Source organism: Physella acuta, unplaced genomic scaffold (assembly GCF_028476545.2).
Source record: "Physella acuta isolate Inbredline_101_S28 unplaced genomic scaffold, ASM2847654v3 ptg001467l, whole genome shotgun sequence".
Classification (NCBI taxonomy): domain Eukaryota; kingdom Metazoa; phylum Mollusca; class Gastropoda; family Physidae; genus Physella; species Physella acuta.
In genome coordinates, this window is record NW_026732982.1 from 343,996 (window position 1) to 362,007 (window position 18,012).

The window sequence follows — 18,012 nt, forward strand, 5'->3', positions numbered from 1 at the left end:
TACCTTCCTTCCCATTGGTTGTAACTAACAACAATACCAGCAGCCATCTTACCCTCTACAGTCAGTGTGGCCAAATGAGAATTTCTGCTGTCAGGGAATGTCATACTGTTGTAAGCCAAGCAGTAAAAAACTCCAGCATCACTGAAACTAGCAGACGGCTTATAAAGGTTGTAGCCTTGAACTTGAAATCCACCAGCTGTAAGATTGACAGCGCTGAAGTTCTTGTACCATGTGACTGAAGCAGCTGGGATGCTGTGGGGTGGGTCACAGTACAGGGTAAAAGCCTCTCCATACATGACCAGGGTATTAGTTGGGTGGACAGCAAAGTCAATGTCCAGCACTAAAAACATGGAACAATTATGGAATAACAGGGAACAAGTTGAATTATATACATATATATATACATATATTTAAGTATATATATATATATATATATATATATATATATATATATATATATATATATATATATATATATATATATATACTTATATTAGCAATTTTGTACATTTGTGATGATTTTTTTTCAATGGGGTTCTCTGATACAACTATGTAGTTCCCACAGTAGCTGGTTGTCCATAACTTACTATTAAGCACATCATTTCTTTAAAGTGTTATTAGTTAAGTGTTAAGGTTAGGCTAGGCTATTTGGCTTATTTCCTATATGGAACAGCAAGTGGATAAGATCTAAATTAAGTATTACATGTCTAACAATGTACATCCAGGACCATGTACCTGGAAGTAACCAGTTGAATTGAATAGGAAATGATTCAGCTAGTTATAGATGATTAAAAGTATAAATTTAAAACAAGTTTTAAAAAAAAACAAGCCTATATTCAGAAGAAATTATGTTTAAGCTCAGCTTAAAAAACTTACTGAATCGTTAAAAAGTGACAAAGTAAGAATGAAGACAACAAACCCGCAGTGACTAGCGTGACCGTGGGGGAGAAAATTTCCCCGACTGAGTTCACGGCTCCACAGGAATAATTCCCACTGTAGACAGGCTGGTATGGGAAAAATCCAAGGCTGTGGTTGGCTAAAACGTAAACCTGTTGGTTCTCGTTAACTGTATCATCGTTAAAATACCACGTAATGACCGGACGCTCTGTTGTGTCCAGACAGCTACATGAGAGAACCAGGTCCTGGTTTTCTGGAACTATCAGCTGGTCATCAAGGTTCCATTCTATCACAGGAAGCTGGCGGCTGGCTGAGACTAGAGGACACAAGACAATCTTTTTAATGATGCAACAATATGGATAGAACACATCTTATAATAAATAGGTATATTTTTAAAATAAGTAAAGAATCCTTTTTAGACCTAGAGATCCATTGGGTACCTTTACTTTCCCTCACATGAGTTAGGTACCCATCAGAGTTGGGTGGGCTCAGGGACGTTCTACATATTCAAACTCAAGACTTTCGGGTTATTAGCCTAACACACTACCGCTTAGGCCACGCATTCTTATAGATATATAATTATTACACTTTTATTTTTAAAGTTTTTATTCACACATTCTTCTTCTTCTTCTTTGTTCTTAATTATTAGTGTTGAAGGGGATAGAGATTTATCTGCCAGTGGGTTTGAACTCGAGACTGTTCGAATGTATCAACCATGAGCTTTTTGCCGACTCGACCACGCCTCCAACACAATTAAGCGTTACGTGTCAACTGGCTATGCGCCATTGAGGCCATTGACTCCGATTTCAGCCTGCTTTTCTTTTTGACCAACCAAGAACAAACTACAAGGCAGCAGTTGTTTAATTTTGGAGTTGTCTCTCCTAGAAGAGTGGCTGTCCCCAGCTAACGAGCCTCATCTGCCCGAGGGTTCGAACTCGAGACTTTTTCGGTTTAGCAACCATGAGCTTTACCGACTCGACCACGCCGACCCCATTCACACATTCAAAACAAGAATAATTTTAAGCACACTGACAGAGCAGATTTCCAGGGAAAATTTGATGAGGGGAAAAATTAAAGTCAACTACAAGAATTAAACTTTTAATTGACTTTGTTTCTCAATTAATAATTTGTCTCTCTTAAAATCATGTAACATTATAAATAACGGAATGGATATTTATGAAAATCGTAAGATCAATATTGTGTTCCAATCCATGAATAAAAACTATAAATAAAGGTGTAGGTCTACACCAGGGGTCTTCAAACTACGGCCCGCGGGCCGCATCCGGCCCGCGAGGTCCTCTTATCCGGCCCGCGGAGATCTTTTAGTCCACGGAAAAAAACGTTTGTTGGTGATGGCTGAGAAACTTTGCCCAGAAAAATCAAAGACATACGTGGAATTAACTGGCCCCCGAACTGAAATTTGATAGTTAATGCGGCCCTCAGACTGAAAAGTTTGGAGACCCCTGGTCTACACCATAGGAGCTTTGCTCCCAAATGGGTGTAATAGCACCAAACACATAAAATATCTTACAGAATAAATACACCAAACATCTGACATGCACCTCATCATTAGCTCAACGCTGCATGAATATGTACTCACATTTATAGGACACATTGGCTGGACTACTGTACACCTCTGTATCCAGCTCATCATTAGCAGCGACACACTGGTACACCCCAAACAAACTGAACGCCATGGGGGGCAGACTGAGCTTCATGGACAGCTGGACACTGAGACCTGTCACGTCCAGACCACCAAAGCTGGCTGTCATCTGGCTGCCCACAGTCACCACTTGACCATTGAAGAGCCACCTCACCTAAAATATTAACAGTTAAAAAAAATAAAACCTTATCAATTGTTCTGTTAAAAGTTTAGCATCTCCAAGATTTCTTACAGTATGTACTAAAATACAACCTGTTTTTAAAATATTTTTTTTAAAGAATTCAGAAATACAAATTATTAATAAAAATTTAAAAAAAAACCTTCCGATCCAATATTATTTTTGTTACCTTCAGTGATGGAGAGCTCTTTCCTGTGACACATGTTATGACAACCTTTTCACCAATCATTGCCTCAATGGATCTTGGATGGATGAAAAATTCTTGGATATCTTTAAAAAAAAAATACAGAAAATTCCACACCCTTTTAAAAAATAAATATTTAATACAGCAACATATCAAAATTCATACACTAAAATGTGATAACAAATACTGAGCACAGCAGTTTAAAATTTAAACCAACTGAAGCTGAATAAAAGAAGAAGCCCAAAACCGCGTCTGCTGGAAAAGTGCAGCCCTCTACTCCCCAGGGGCTACAAAAACAAATGATGATGAATGATGATGAATGATGATGATGAATGATGATGAATGATGATGAAGCTGAATAAAAACCTACAAGCTTGTGCAACAATAGCTGTGGCAGCCAGAGATTCCACTACAGCCCCAAGACTTCCATTCACTCCCTGCCTTGTGCTAGTCACTGTACAGGAATAGTTGCCCAGCTCTGGCGCTGAAACCGCAGGAATGTACAGAGAGTTGTTGAAAAATCTGGACACTCTGCTGGGCAGGAGGCCTCCATTGAACTGCCAGTTGTAGCTTAGAGTCAGGGGAGGAGAACTCTGATTGACAGACCTAGCTTGACATGGCAACACAACATTGCGACCTAGTGATGTTGATCTGTTCACTGGCTGGTCAACCCATACTGTAAACAATATCATATGTTTGATCATATTTAATTTTGTTTTGTTTCTTTTCTCTATTAATAGATCAAATCACAAAATAATAATCGACACAAAGTTTTGACCACTACAGCAAATTGGATGTATTTATTTATAAATAGACAAATAATTTACAAGTTAAATAGATTAAAATAATTATAGAAAGATAAGGGACGTAATACATGTAAAATAAATAAATTTAAGGGTAATATTTAAAAAATTAAAGATCACAATGTAAGCTTAGATTTTCATTTTCTATCAAGCCTATTATTTTAACATTTTTTACTGCAGGTAGTGTGTAAATAACAAACGTATACTGCTGGGAAGATATTTTCTAATGTGCAAGGAATTTTTTTCTCCATCTCAGGTTTTCTATTCTATTGAGGATTAGCATTATCATAATCAGCTTAGCTTTCCGCTGCATCTTAATACAGCTGATCCATCTTCTTACTGTCTGCAACACTGAGGTCTTAGTCTGTCTTAGCCCCACCCCCTCAGCCCCACCCTCCCCACACTGTATGACATCAGCATTAGCTGTGCAATGTGTCTGCTGTTAACAGCTCTGTTGTACTGATCCAAACCTAAACTTGTGGCTGGTAACACAATGGGGGGAGGGATATAGTATAAATAGGGTTGTAGTCAAAATTGGGGTTCAGGAATGTTGAACTATGGGGAAAGTTGTACAATAGGGAATGTTGTACCATATGGGATGTTGTACAACAGGGGGATGTACTCATGTACCAGAATATAAGATGTAAAAAAAAACAACTCACCTAGCAGTGCATGACAGGAGCTGAGACAAACCAGAACCCACACGAGTCTGGTGTACAAGATGTCACTGTGACATGGCATGGCGACCTCATGTCTTGTCATCCACTGTCATCTTAGGCACACAAATGTGTCTGTAGGTAGAACTAAATGTCAGGTGTGTCTGTAGGTAGAACTAAATGTCAGGTGTGTCTGTAGGTAGAGCTAAATGTCAGGTGTGTCTGTAGGTAGAGCTAAATGTCAGGTGGGTCTGTAGGTAGAACTAATTGTCAGGTGTGTCTGTAGGTAGTGCTAAATGTCAGGTGGGTCTGTAGGTAGAACTAAATGTCAGGTGTGTCTGTAGGTAGTGCTAAATGTCAGGTGTGTCTGTAGGTAGAGCTAAATGTCAGGTGTGTCTGTAGGTAGAACTAAATGTCAGGTGGGTCTGTAGGTAGAACTAAATGTCAGGTGTGTCTGTAGGTAGAACTAAATGTCAGGTGTGTCTGTAGGTAGAACTAAATGTCAGGTGTGTCTGTAGTTAAAACTAAATGTCAGGTGTGTCTGTAGTTAGAACTAAATGTCAGGTGTGTCTGTAGTTAGAACTATATGTCAGGACTTAATTAATTGACTTTTAAAATTTAATGATTTTCTTATGTACATGGACAAAGTGTTAAAAACAGGATAATTAGGGACAACAGCAATCATTTTGGTCAGCGGCCCAAAGTCAAGTGACATCTTAGCCGTGACTCGCGTGACGCCTTAACCGTGACTCCCGTGACGCTAAACATTTGTGTCAACAAGGCCGATACATAGATGTAAGTATATTGTTCTCTGATCAGGCCGGCAATAGTCTCCGTGAGAGTAGTGACATTAATGCAGCAGTCATGCACGATTCTATAAGACGATAAAGTACACTAGTCTATAAGTGTAGCAATCATACACAGACATTATTCTCCGGGAGGGCACTTGAAATTTTCGTGGGCTGCGGTAGATTTTCTTCGGGGGGGGGGGGGGGGCGGACACTGTTAAAAGTATATATATTTTCTATATAAATTATATACATTTCATTTCGTTCGGGGGGGGGGCGGTAGAGATGCCTGGAAGAAACTCTGATCATGCACGATTCTAGCAGACGATAGGCTTACACTAGTCTATAAGTGTAGCAATCATGTACGGTTCTAGCAGACGATACCCACTTCTGTAGAGGGATCGATACCCAAACAGCACTAGACTAAAATGTCCCAGTCATTCCGTACACTCAATAAAAAGGGAGGTTAGCATGGTTGTTTATGTAAGAACGTGGTTTACGGTCAAGGACGTGTGGTCAGATGGACAGCACGCCTTTTTGTAAGCATGTGGTTTGGACAATCTGAAGGTGTGGGTTCGAATCCCGACACCCCCCCCTCCCCACCCTCACGCAATCAGCTGTCTACAACTTGCAGATGTAGGTTCGAATCAGCTGTCTACATTGTAAAACTTTAAATAACCTTCACTTAAAGATATCCGACTGAGACAATGTAAACGAATGTATCCCGTACACAGTCAACAACTAGGGACAGATCTAATAGTAGCATGTACAAGTCGCCTAGTTCTCTACCACATACTATAATGCAACAGAGTGATAAAACTTGCTATAAATGTGTCAGATAAATATATATTAGTTCACGTTGTTACAATTAAAGTATAATATATATTTATATCACACAGACATACATTTCATAGAAATAGACCACATCTATATTTGTTACAGATCTTTGATATGTTTCATATGTGTAAGTATGTTGTGTTTCGCTTTACTTAAAGAATAAAAGAATAACTTATAAACAAAGTTAGACTTGACAAAAGTTTAGTCTAAATATTTTTTGAAAACTACAAAATTGCTAAAAAAAAGTTTAAAAAAAAAACAAAAAAAAAAAATTAAAATTGAAAGAAACTTTAATTTAATCTTCCAATCAAGCAGAAAAATAAATCCCAATGAAAATAGATAAGTATAGCAAGTAGACTGAAGTATAAACCAAATAAAAACCGACCTGTATATCAAATGTATAGCAGTACTAAACAACAATCCAACTGTGATATCCGTCTTAGCTGTCCCACAAACTCCCACAACTGAACGCTTCGTCAGCCAGCTTAAGGAGCATCCCCACCCCCGGGCCAACCCTCCCCTCCCCCAGGTGTTCGCGTGTTTGTCGCGGGCGTGAGTCAGCCGTGAACATGCCGTATTGATTGCTGGCTCACCGTCTGGAATTCTACCTGGAAGTTCCACTTGGTCATACCTTGTATTTCACCTGTCTCTCACCACTTGGTCATACCTTGTGTTTCACCTGTCTCTCACCACTTGGTCATACCTTGTATTTCACCTGTCTCTCACGTCAATTCAACGGTATTCTACGTTGGTTACATACAGTTACATATCTTCAACAAACACATAACATATACCCAATCACCCATACACCAAGTCAGTTGATGACCACGTGTTATGGTCACTAATGAGTTCATTATCTTGGGTGATTAGAATCGTCCATTAATTGGCGCCAATTAATTAGAGGATTCATTAATAACAACAAATACTTTCAAAACGTTTCAATTCACTACTGTTTTGTCTTTTACTCATTCTAAGTTTTGTATTCACTGTCAATCTCAAATTATATATCAATATATCAATGATTACCTGACTCTACCGACCACCTGACTCAACTGACCACCTGACTCTACTGACCACCTGACTCTACTGACCAACTGACTCTACTGACCACCTGACTCTACCGACCACCAGACTCTACCGACCACCAGACTCTACTGACCACCTGACTCTACTGACCACCAGACTCTACCGACCACCTGACTCTACCGACCACCTGACTCTACCGACCACCTGACTCTACTGACCACCTGACTCTACCGACCACCAGACTCTACTGACCACTTGACTATACTGACCACCTGACTCTACTGACCACCTGACTCTACTGACCACCTGACTCTACTGACCGCATGACTCTACTGACCACCTGACTCTACTGACCACCTGACTCAACTGACCACCTGACTCTACTGACCACCTGACTCAACTGACCACCTGACTCTACTGACCACCTGACTCAACTGACCACCAGACTCTACCGACCACCTGACTCTACTGACCACCTGACTCTACTGACCACCTGACTCTACTGACCACCTGACTCTACTGACCACCAGACTCTACCGACCACCTGACTCTACTGACCACCTGACTCTACTGACCACCTGACTCTACCGACCACCTGACTCTACCCATCCCTTACTTTGCGCTAAGATTGAGGAACTAGGTGATGTCAAATCAATTTTTTGAACAGTATTTCTCTAGCAGTCTTGAATAATTAAAAAGAAGGTAGCGCTTTGTATGAGGTCATTGATTCAATATCAAAGTCTGGTTCCGTGGGCATGGTTCAAATACCTTCTAATGTTCAACTACCTTCTAATGTTCAACTACCTTCTAATGTTCAAATACCTTCTAATGTTCAAATACCTTCTAATGTTCAAATACCTTCTAATGTTCAAATAACTTCTAATGTTCAAATACCTTCTAATGTTCAAATACCTTCTAATGTTCAAATATCTTCTAATGTTCAAATACCTTCTTATGTTCAAATATCTTCTAATGTTCAAATACCTTCTAATGTTAAAATACCTTTTAAAGTTCAAATATCTTCTAATGTTCAAATACCTTCTAATGTTCAAATACCTTCTAATGTTCAAATACCTTCTAATGTTCAACTACCTTCTAATGTTCGAATACCTTCTAATGTTCAACTACCTTCTAAAGTTCAACTACCTTGTTATGTTCAACTATCTTCTAAAGTTCAACTACCTTCTAATGTTCAACTACCTTCTAAAGTTCAAATACCTTCTAATGTTCGAATACCTTCTAATGTTCAAACACCTTCCAATGTTCAACAACAATGAGCCAGAAATAGATCAATAAATAAAAAACACAATAATCTCATTGTGAAATGCTAGTTTTGTTATGATAAAAGAGCCCCGACCCCCCCCCCCCCCCCCCCCCCCCATATTTCATTAAAGTTCTATCACGCGAGCCCGTGCATAATTCAGACCAGGGCGTACGGCATCGATTGGTGAGTGCTCACCCAGACAGAACGTCAACTTATTGACGTCTACCTGCCGCAGGTTACATGTTACATGTCTACCTGCCGCAGGTTACATGTTACATGTCTACCTGCCGCAGTTTACATGTTACATGTCTACCTGTCGTAGTTTTCATGTTACATGTCTACCTGCCGCAGGTTCATGTTACATGTCTACCTGCCGCAGGGTTCATGTTACATGTCTACCTGCCGCAGGTTACATGTCTACCTGCTGCAGGTTCATGTTACATGTCTACCTGCCGCAGGTTCATGTTACATGTCTACCTGCCGCAGGTTCATGTTACATGTCTACCTGCCGCAGGTTACATGTTACATGTCTACCTGTCGCAGGTTACATGTTACATGACTACCTGTCGTAGTTTTCATGTTACATGTCTCCTGTCGCAGGTTCATGTTACATGTCTACCTGTCTCAGGTTCATGTTACATGTCTACCTGCCGCAGGTTCATGCTACATGTCTACCTGTCGCAGGTTCATGTTACATGTCTACCTGCCGCAGGTTCATGTTACATGTCTACCTGTCGCAGGTTACATGTTACATGTCTACCTGTCGCAGGTTACATGTTACATGTCTACCTGTCGCAGGTTACATGTCTACCTGTCGCAGATTACATGTCTACCTGCCACAGGGTTCATGTTACATATCTTCCTGCAGCAAGTTTCGTGTTACACGTCTACCTGTCGTAGGTTTCATGTTACATGTCTACCTGTCGCAGGTTTCATGCTAGACTACATTTTGTAGCCTTCTATGTGCTGTAAACATTCCATTTCCGAATTATTTGTATTTTATTGTGATTTAGTTTCTAGTCTAATAAAAACAGCCCCAATAATAATACATTCATGTTAAGAATAATTAAATTGATTAATTTTTTTAAATAATAAAAAACATTTTTTTATTTCTTAACATAAAACAACAAAAGAAAAACATTTTTATTTCTTAATCTAAAACAATGATAAAAAACATGTTTATTTCTTAACACAATGATAAAAATCGGTTTGTTAGAGATTAGCTGTTCCTTTGTGTGTATATTTTATAAAGTTTATGGCATAAGTGGCCTTAATTTTATATCCCAGTCCAGTAGTAGATCTAGCCTGAATGAAACAATAGCAGCAATAATCAGGAGCTTAAACTCTGACAGATCAAAGGGAAGTAACCACTCTCTCAGCGCCCCGCACTCAAGGAACTTGCCACAATGCCACAACAGTAAGGTGCGCAAGCCGATTTACTTTTACGTTTGGCCTAGTTGCCAAATCTGGCCACGCGAAAACCAAATTGATTCGCTTGTGCCTTGTCAAATATTAACGTCGTAACGACCCGCCGTCAGTTTTAACCTAGATATTGAAGGGGTTCTCAAACATTACATGCAGTTCACATTCAAAACATTCGAAATGATAACAAAATTATAAAAACTGTGGTGGTCGAACATCATTGACCCCCAACACACTACTGAGTTTTACGTCATTTGACACATCAGATATACAGAGACACACAGGAACTTACATACACTTGGCGAGACACACATATTGACAATAAATGAGACACTTAAATTCGACGACGCACAGAGACACACTGACACACAGACAGACACACAGACAGACACACAGACACATTGACACACAGACACTAGACACGACACACAGACAGACACACAGAAGACGCGACACATGACACACAGACAGAAGACGTGACACACAGACACGACATACAGACATTGACACACAGGCACTAGACGCGACACACTTACAAACCGGGAAAAATATAACAAGTGACATAAAAATCAATTAACAACATAAAAATAGATACGTACATCAACCGTATAATTTAATGTGGCAGAAACACTTGTATTTTATGATAAGCCAAGACACATTGATAAATTAGCACCGCTAGCCATAGACATATTCAAAATTGTTTTAGATCTACTTATCAAGACGTACGCTATAAAATGCGTACCATTTTCTCGGCCTTAACTAATACAAATTTCTTTAAAACCACATAAATACCATTGAACAGCCGGGTTTTTAACTAAATCATTTTAGTCTAATCAGTGTGTGCATTTAATATGGTGTTCTGTTGACTAATGATGTATATAATTTGGTTTTCTATTAGTTATTAGTAACCTATGTTATTTTAAATGTGTCGTATTTTTAGTTATTTAGTTGTTTTTTTCTTTGTCACTAATATTGTTCATTGTGTTTTGACTAAAAACTATTTTATAAAAAAAAATTATCAAAAATGTATAACATTAAATTATAGATCTATAAGCCTATAATCACGTGTAACGAGTAACGACGGCTAGTAGAATGATTAAGTATCAATATGGCAAGACACATCTTTAAACTTTAGCACCGCTAGCCATAGATATATAGAATATACTAAATTTAAGAAATGATAAAGAAATGAGTAAAAAATACTTAACGACTTAGGTATTTAAAATAGATATCAGCCTATTTGAACCACTATCAACAAAGATATCTCATACGTTTGTTTCCTTCAACAACAACTAAAAGCCTAAATTACAGACATTTAAAAAGTGTTATTCAATCTTCTTCCTTGTTGCAATAAGTTAAAACCCTTGATAGAGGGGAAACAACTAGACTTGCAATCCTTTATTTTTTAACATCAGCTTGTTCCTTGAACATATAATGTCCAGCAGGATAAAAGGCTAGTCTGTCCACCAAGCTGTAAAGCTAGTCTGTCCAGCAAGCTGTAAAGCTATTGTGTCCAGAAAAATTGTAAAGTTAGCCTGTCAAGCCAGTAGTAAATCTAGTCTATTCATCAAGCTGTAAAGCTAGTCTGTCCGTCTCTATCTATCAAGCTGTAAAGCTAGTCTGTCCCTGAAGCTGTAAAGCTAGTCTGTCCGTCTACCCATCAAGCTGTAAAGCTAGTCTGTCCATCAAGCTGTAAAGCTAGTCTGTCCGTCTACCCATCAAGCTGTAAAGCTAGTCTGTCCATCAAGCTGTAAAGCTAGTCTGTCCATCAAGCTGTAAAGCTAGTCTGTCCATCTATCCACCAAGCTGTAAAGCTAGTCTGTCCATCTATCCATCAAGCTGTAAAGCTAGCCTGTCCGTCTATCCGTCAAGCTGTAAAGCTAGCCCGTCCGTCTGTCCATCAAGCTGTAAAGCTAGTCTGTCTACCAAGCTGTAAAGCTAGTCTGTCCGTATATCTATCAAGTTGTAAAGCTAGTCTGTGCGTCTATCCATGAAGTTGTAAAGCTAGTCTCTCCGTCTATCCATCAAGCCGTAAAGCTAGTCTGTCCGTCTATCCATCAAGCTGTAAAGCTAGTCTGTTCATCAAGCTGTAAAGCTAGTCTCTCCGTCTATCCATCAAGCTGTAAAGCTAGTCTGCCCGTCTATCTATCAAGCTGTAAAGCTAGTCTGTTCATCAAGCTGTAAAGCTAGTCTGCCAGTCTATCCATCAAGCTGTAAAGCTAGCCTGTCCGTCTATCCATCAAGCTGTAAAGCTAGTCTGTCCGTCTATCCATCAAGCCAAGCTGTAAAGCTAGCCTGCCTGACTATCCACCAAGCTGTAAAGCTAGTCTGCCAGTCTATCCACCAAGCCGTAGAGCTAGTCTCCCCGTCTATCCATCAAGCCGTAAAGCTAGTCTGTCCGTCTATCCATCAAGCTGTAAAGCTAGTCTGTCCGTCTATCAATCAAGCCGTAAAGCCACACAGCGTGTTATCAGCAAGATAGCCCCAGATGCCCACCAAGTGACAAGAAAAATTAGTATACAATTTACAGCACGGCGCCCAGGGGAAATATTCCCTTACGTTCTGGTGTTGGCTTTGTTCTCCATCTCCCTAGTACCACAGTACTAGAGCCTCTTGCACCAGAGCTAATCAATAGCTTGATAACAAAGTACGGTTTTATTTCAACAGATACTGTCTGGTTTTGTTGAGGATTTCACCATCGGTTGTGTACTTTGTCAGATACTCACAGTGGTCCAACACGACCTAGCACTCCGTTTTAATAAATGGTGTTTAACCACCGAAGAGTTGCAGTTTTGGTCTGTTTTTCGTAGATGTCAATTAGAGCAGTTTTACGTGTGACATGTAGATGTCAATGAGAGCAGTTTTATTTTGTGACATGTTGATGTCAATTAGAGCAGTTTTACTTTGTGACATGTAGATGTCAATTAGAGCAGTTTTACTTTGTGACATGTTTTAGTTTTTGAAGGACTGTTTTTATAATTCATATTATAAAATTGATGAATATATTTAAGTGTGGGGGGGGGGAGTGGATCAGGTTTTTGTGATGTGAATGTGTAAGATAAAAAAAGAGAGGGGGGGGGGGGGGGTAACAATCGAAAAAAAAAAGCGTGATGTCATTTATGGATGACCCCTCAGAGAGTAAAATATCCCACAATATAGCCAGCCACAAACACAAGACAAATATACCCGATACAAAATTTGTTATTGGAAAACGTCTGCATGTCCCTTAAGAGAAATCACTAGACACAGACGGGCATCACGTGGTGTCAGATCAGACAATGGACACACGTGTACACATTAACATACACAAGTCTGTACACACTCCCATAATACACGCGCTAGTGGACAGCGAACAAATGAACCATAGGCCTAGACTAGCACTTTCTCTGACCGGACTACAAAACTAACAACCGGCAGTATAAAACTAACAACCGGCAGTACAAAACTAACAACCGGCAGTATAAAACTAACAACCGGCAGTAAAAAAAAAAAACATAACCGGCAGACAACATAAAAGCAGTCCTATTAGCCATGCCAATAATCCAATGTATAAGCGCTAATGTCAAGAACCCAATCATCCTGTATTAGCGCTATGTCAAGAACCCAACCCTCCTGTATTAGCGCTATGTCAAGAACCCAACCCTCCTGTATTAGCGCTATGTCAAGAACCCAACCCTCTTGTATTAGAGCTATGACAAGAACCCAACCCTCCTGTATTAGCGCTATGACAAGAACCCAACCCTCCCGTATTAGCGCTATGTCAAGAACCCAACCCTCCTGTATTAGCGCTATATCAAGAACCCAACCCTCCTGTATTAGCGCTATATCAAGAACCCAACCCTCCCGTATTAGCGCTATGTCAAGAACCCAACCCTCCTGTATTAGCGCTATATCAAGAACCCAACCCTCCTGTATTAGCGCTATATCAAGAACCCAACCCTCCTGTATTAGTGCTCATGACTCTGGTGATTCTAATTGTAGAATTATAAAGAGCCCTGTGGTAGTGACTGAAATATACATGAACTCTAAGACAGGGCAATTAACGGGCCTAGTTCAAGACGGGCCACACATGCTGGCTATGAATGGCCGCTAATGGAGATACACATTTCCCCGGCCTTCATGTTTGGGTGTAACCCCCCCCCCCCCCACCACACACACACACACACACAAAGAACCGACGTTCCATTTGTGAATCTTGCTATTACTCCAGTCATTAGGAAATTAGGAGAAGCGGGCGTTATTTTATGAGCTGTGTTTTAAGTGGTTTGATATCTGGTTTTTATAATGTCTGTTTGTTTGTGGATCTGTGGCTATTTTTGTAACTCAATGTTGACCAGCTTCAAATGCAGCGCTTTTGTGCAAACTTATACGTTCTCTTAAAAAACTGCAATGATGTACATTTTTAAACCTAATTAGACATTGATGATTAGGTTATTAATACAAATTTAATTTAGAAATTACTCTATTTTATATCAAAAGGGGAGATAAGATTAAAATACTAACGACCGCTGGGTGTCACGGTTGGTGGATTTCTTCCCCGAATTAAGCAGGGGCAGATAAATGTCTTTTAAGAGACAAGCTACTGGTCCGGTTTTAACGCAAATATTTTTTGTCGTAGCCAAAAAAGTGGAAAATAAAACAAATGTAAAAACCGTAATAAACTTCCTATTTTGACGAGTATGATTTACACTGGACTAACCAAACGTCACTTGACCACAGCACGGTCCAGTAGACTTAACGGTCTGGTGCCAGACTAAATCAGGAACGTGTCATGGAACCAGCCGGCTTATCGCTGATTACCTACGGCCAGCTTATCCCTGATGTAATGAACGTTCTGTGGCCTGTAAGGTTTAGATTGACGGGAATACTAAATACCGCCAGTAAGTGGTAGTGATTGATTTATTTAGTACAATGAGAAATATACTTGAAAAAAAAATAAAGAAACAAAAGAAATTACCAGTTGAAGTTGTATCTTTGGTAAACACTAAGTTGTAGAACTACGTTTTGCTATGTTTGAGTTTTAATAAAAATAAGTTAAAATTTTGACTAAATACTAAATAAAAAAATATTTTTGACCATTTTTCGATATTTTGCTAATTTCAAACAAGGCAAAAAATATCAACAGACCAACGACTGACTTTCAACAGACCAACAACTGTCTTTCAACAGACCAACGACTGTCTTTCAATAGACCAACGACTGTCTTTCAACAGACCAACGACTGTCTTTCAATAGACCAACGACTGTCTTTCAATAGACCAACGACTGTCTTTCAACAGACCAAGGAGTCTTAAAACAGACCAACGACTGTCTTTCAACAGATCAACGACTGTCTTTCAACAGACACACAACGACTGTCTTTCAGCAGACCAACGACTGTCTTTCAACAGATCAACGACTGTCTTTCAACAGACACACAACGACTGTCTTTCAGCAGACCAACGACTGTCTTTCAACAGACACACAACGACTGTCTTTCAGCAGACCAACGACTGTCTTTCAACAGACACACAACGACTGTCTTTCAGCAGACCAAGGAGTCTTTAAACAGACCAACGACTGTCTTTCAACAGATCAACGACTGTCTTTCAACAGACACACAACGACTGTCTTTCAGCAGACACACAACGACTGTCTTTCAGATAGAGGAAATAAAAAATTGTTTCGTGATAGCCATAGCCCCCCCCCCCTCATCCCCTCAATACACTACCGCCATTTATTCGGTATGTTTTTAAAGGTACCACATATACCAACGACACGCAACACACACTCTCAGTAATGTTATTTTTTACGTGGGGAGCACTAAGATACAACTGCCCCCCCCCCCCACCCATCTGTATCCTCAGCCTATTTTAGAAATAAATTACAACTGCGATATCAATGTGTATGCGACCAATCAGAAGCCGCGCCTATAAACCAAGATTCCATTAACAAAACCCTCTGCGCAGTCTTCTAAAGCATGCGGTGTGAGAAGACAAAAAGCCACAGCCTAATCTTGATATTTCCCTTGTGGTCAGGCAGACCGCATGCACACAACGGCTGAATATTAACACAGCCATCCGTGAGCAGAGAGAAAACAGATCAGCACAGATCACAAGTGACAAGATCTTGTTACAGCGGCCGGCAAGAGGACATGCCAAATCTGGACAGATGAGCTAAATAAAACAGGTTGGCTTCAATGCTGGTCAGCAACACGACACAAAAACAGATGTGAATTATTTACATACGCTTAGCCTGCTCTGCAGATTTAATATTGCTAGGCTGTAGAAGTGAATTATTCCATGCATCTGCACGTGCAATATATTGCTCACGGTGACACGTCACGCAGAACATCCGGGCAGCTCATTTGTGTTAATGAAACGTATCCATATTGCCACAATTTACTTACACATCTCGACTCAGTGAGTCCACCCAGCTCTAATGAGTACCTGGCTCACGTTAGGGAAACTATTACCGGCTGGGCATACTGCTGACTACACTATCTCGAGATCGCATAAACAGATTAACTCTACTTCCTCAGCCCCATGGACCGCCGGCCCAAAAGTTAACTTTACTTTTTTTACACTATTGTCCAATAAGCTACCCCTAATGATAGAGAGGACAACCTCACATCCCCAGAATGGCGACACATCACATGACCCGAGGCACACAATAATGACCAAATAACTGGGATTGGATGCCAAGTAGAAACAAATAATTAAAGTTTGTGTGCAACATTTGATTTGCGCGACATCGCTGCGGAACACTTTCGAGACTGAACTCAGATTGCTGTTAAATAAAAGCTTTACACTACACCTCTATACTTGGCTATATTACAGTTGTTTTATATAGGGGGAGAATGCATCTTTCTGACCTCAAAGGTGGGCGAGAGGGGAGGGGAATGGGGCAGCCTGGGACCCCGGTTAGGATCCCAAAATCCAAGCATATAAATTGAAATTTTAGCGATCGCTAAATAAATCATCTAAAAATTGGAACAGGTGGGACTGAATTCTCTTAGTACAATGCTCACATGCATACAGTCTTCACAGGGGAAGGGGGGGGGGGGGGGCGGGGGGCTGGTTAAAGTATATATTTTCAATTTCATCCTAGTGAAGCGCCCCCCCCTCCCTCTCCCCAGGAGAGATGCCTGAAAAAAACAGTAGCATCAACAGTAACAGCAACAGAATACAAAACTGTAGTGAGAAAATATGGCAAACCTTCAAACGACTTCCAATCGCGCCGAATACGGGGCTCCAAAAACACAATCTGTCCGGCACGGTGTAGAGATTACAGATCTACAGTCACTAAAACACAGTTGGCCAAACAGAAAAGTATCCTAGACGTTCGGTCAAGAAGAAAAACAGAAATGTGTTTATAAGAATGAAGACCGTATGTTTATGCTAATAGTATTCGTTTATTCCGGCCAATGTACGGACCACACAAACAATGATACCACACACTGTAATGTCACCTAAATGGAGCATTGATCGACTCAAATAAATATAAACTCACTCGGTACCGTCGATTCAGAAAATTTCAAAAACAAGTGCAACGACATTCGCGACCAGATATGGTACGATATGGTAATGTGTGTGTGTGAAGGGGGAGGGGCGGAGAACCCAGCGTGCTCGCTCTTTACCCTCGGAAAATTTTGGAGAAAATTGAGAACAGCCTACATAAGCCAAACATCAACTTGTTAAAATAAAGGGTGATACATAATAAGGGAAGAATTTACAGCTTTACAGCGTCTACTTCAAGAGATGTTTATATTGTAAAATGTACCACATCACGTGATGGTGATGGGTTCAATTTTACACGTTTATTTTCTTGTCTTGTGACAGTAAAGGCTACGACACTAGATGACCTTTAACCTCGCCTTTTAAGCCCATAGCGATCATTACCCTCTCAGGTTAAGCCCATATTTACCATTACCCTCTCAGGTTAAGCCCATATTTACCATTACCCTCTCAGGTTAAGCCCATATTGACCATTACCCTCTAAGATTAAGCCCATATTGACCATTACCCTCTCAGGTTAAGCCGATATTGACCATTACCCTCTAAGGTTAATCCCATATTGACCATTACCCTCTAAGGTTAAGCCCATATTGACCATTACCCTCTAAGGTTAAGCCCATATTGACCATTACCCTCTCAGATTAAGCCCATATTGACCATTACCCTCTAAGGTTAAGCCCATATTGACCATTACCCTCTAAGGTTAAGCCCATATTGACCACTACCCTCTCAGGTTAAGCCCATATTGACCATTACCCTCTAAGGTTAAGCCCATATTGACCATAACCCTCTAAGGTT

At 40.1% G+C, this 18,012-nt stretch overlaps 1 protein-coding gene across 1 annotated transcript in view; it reads right to left on the minus strand.

Annotated features, from left to right (window-relative positions):
- Window positions 1-4,516, minus strand: part of LOC131928154 (tyrosine-protein phosphatase Lar) — a 34,460-nt gene extending 29,944 nt beyond the window's left edge. Inside the window, exons 1-6 of the mRNA XM_059284094.1 lie at window positions 4,388-4,516; window positions 3,293-3,598; window positions 2,908-3,008; window positions 2,498-2,714; window positions 920-1,213; window positions 53-340 (exon numbers count right to left, since the gene is read on the minus strand). Of these exons, the coding sequence (XP_059140077.1) occupies window positions 53-340; window positions 920-1,213; window positions 2,498-2,714; window positions 2,908-3,008; window positions 3,293-3,598; window positions 4,388-4,487 (1,306 nt within the window). The 5' untranslated portion in view covers window positions 4,488-4,516. The remainder of the gene's footprint in view (window positions 1-52; window positions 341-919; window positions 1,214-2,497; window positions 2,715-2,907; window positions 3,009-3,292; window positions 3,599-4,387) is intronic.
- Window positions 4,517-18,012: the final 13,496 nt, after the last annotated feature.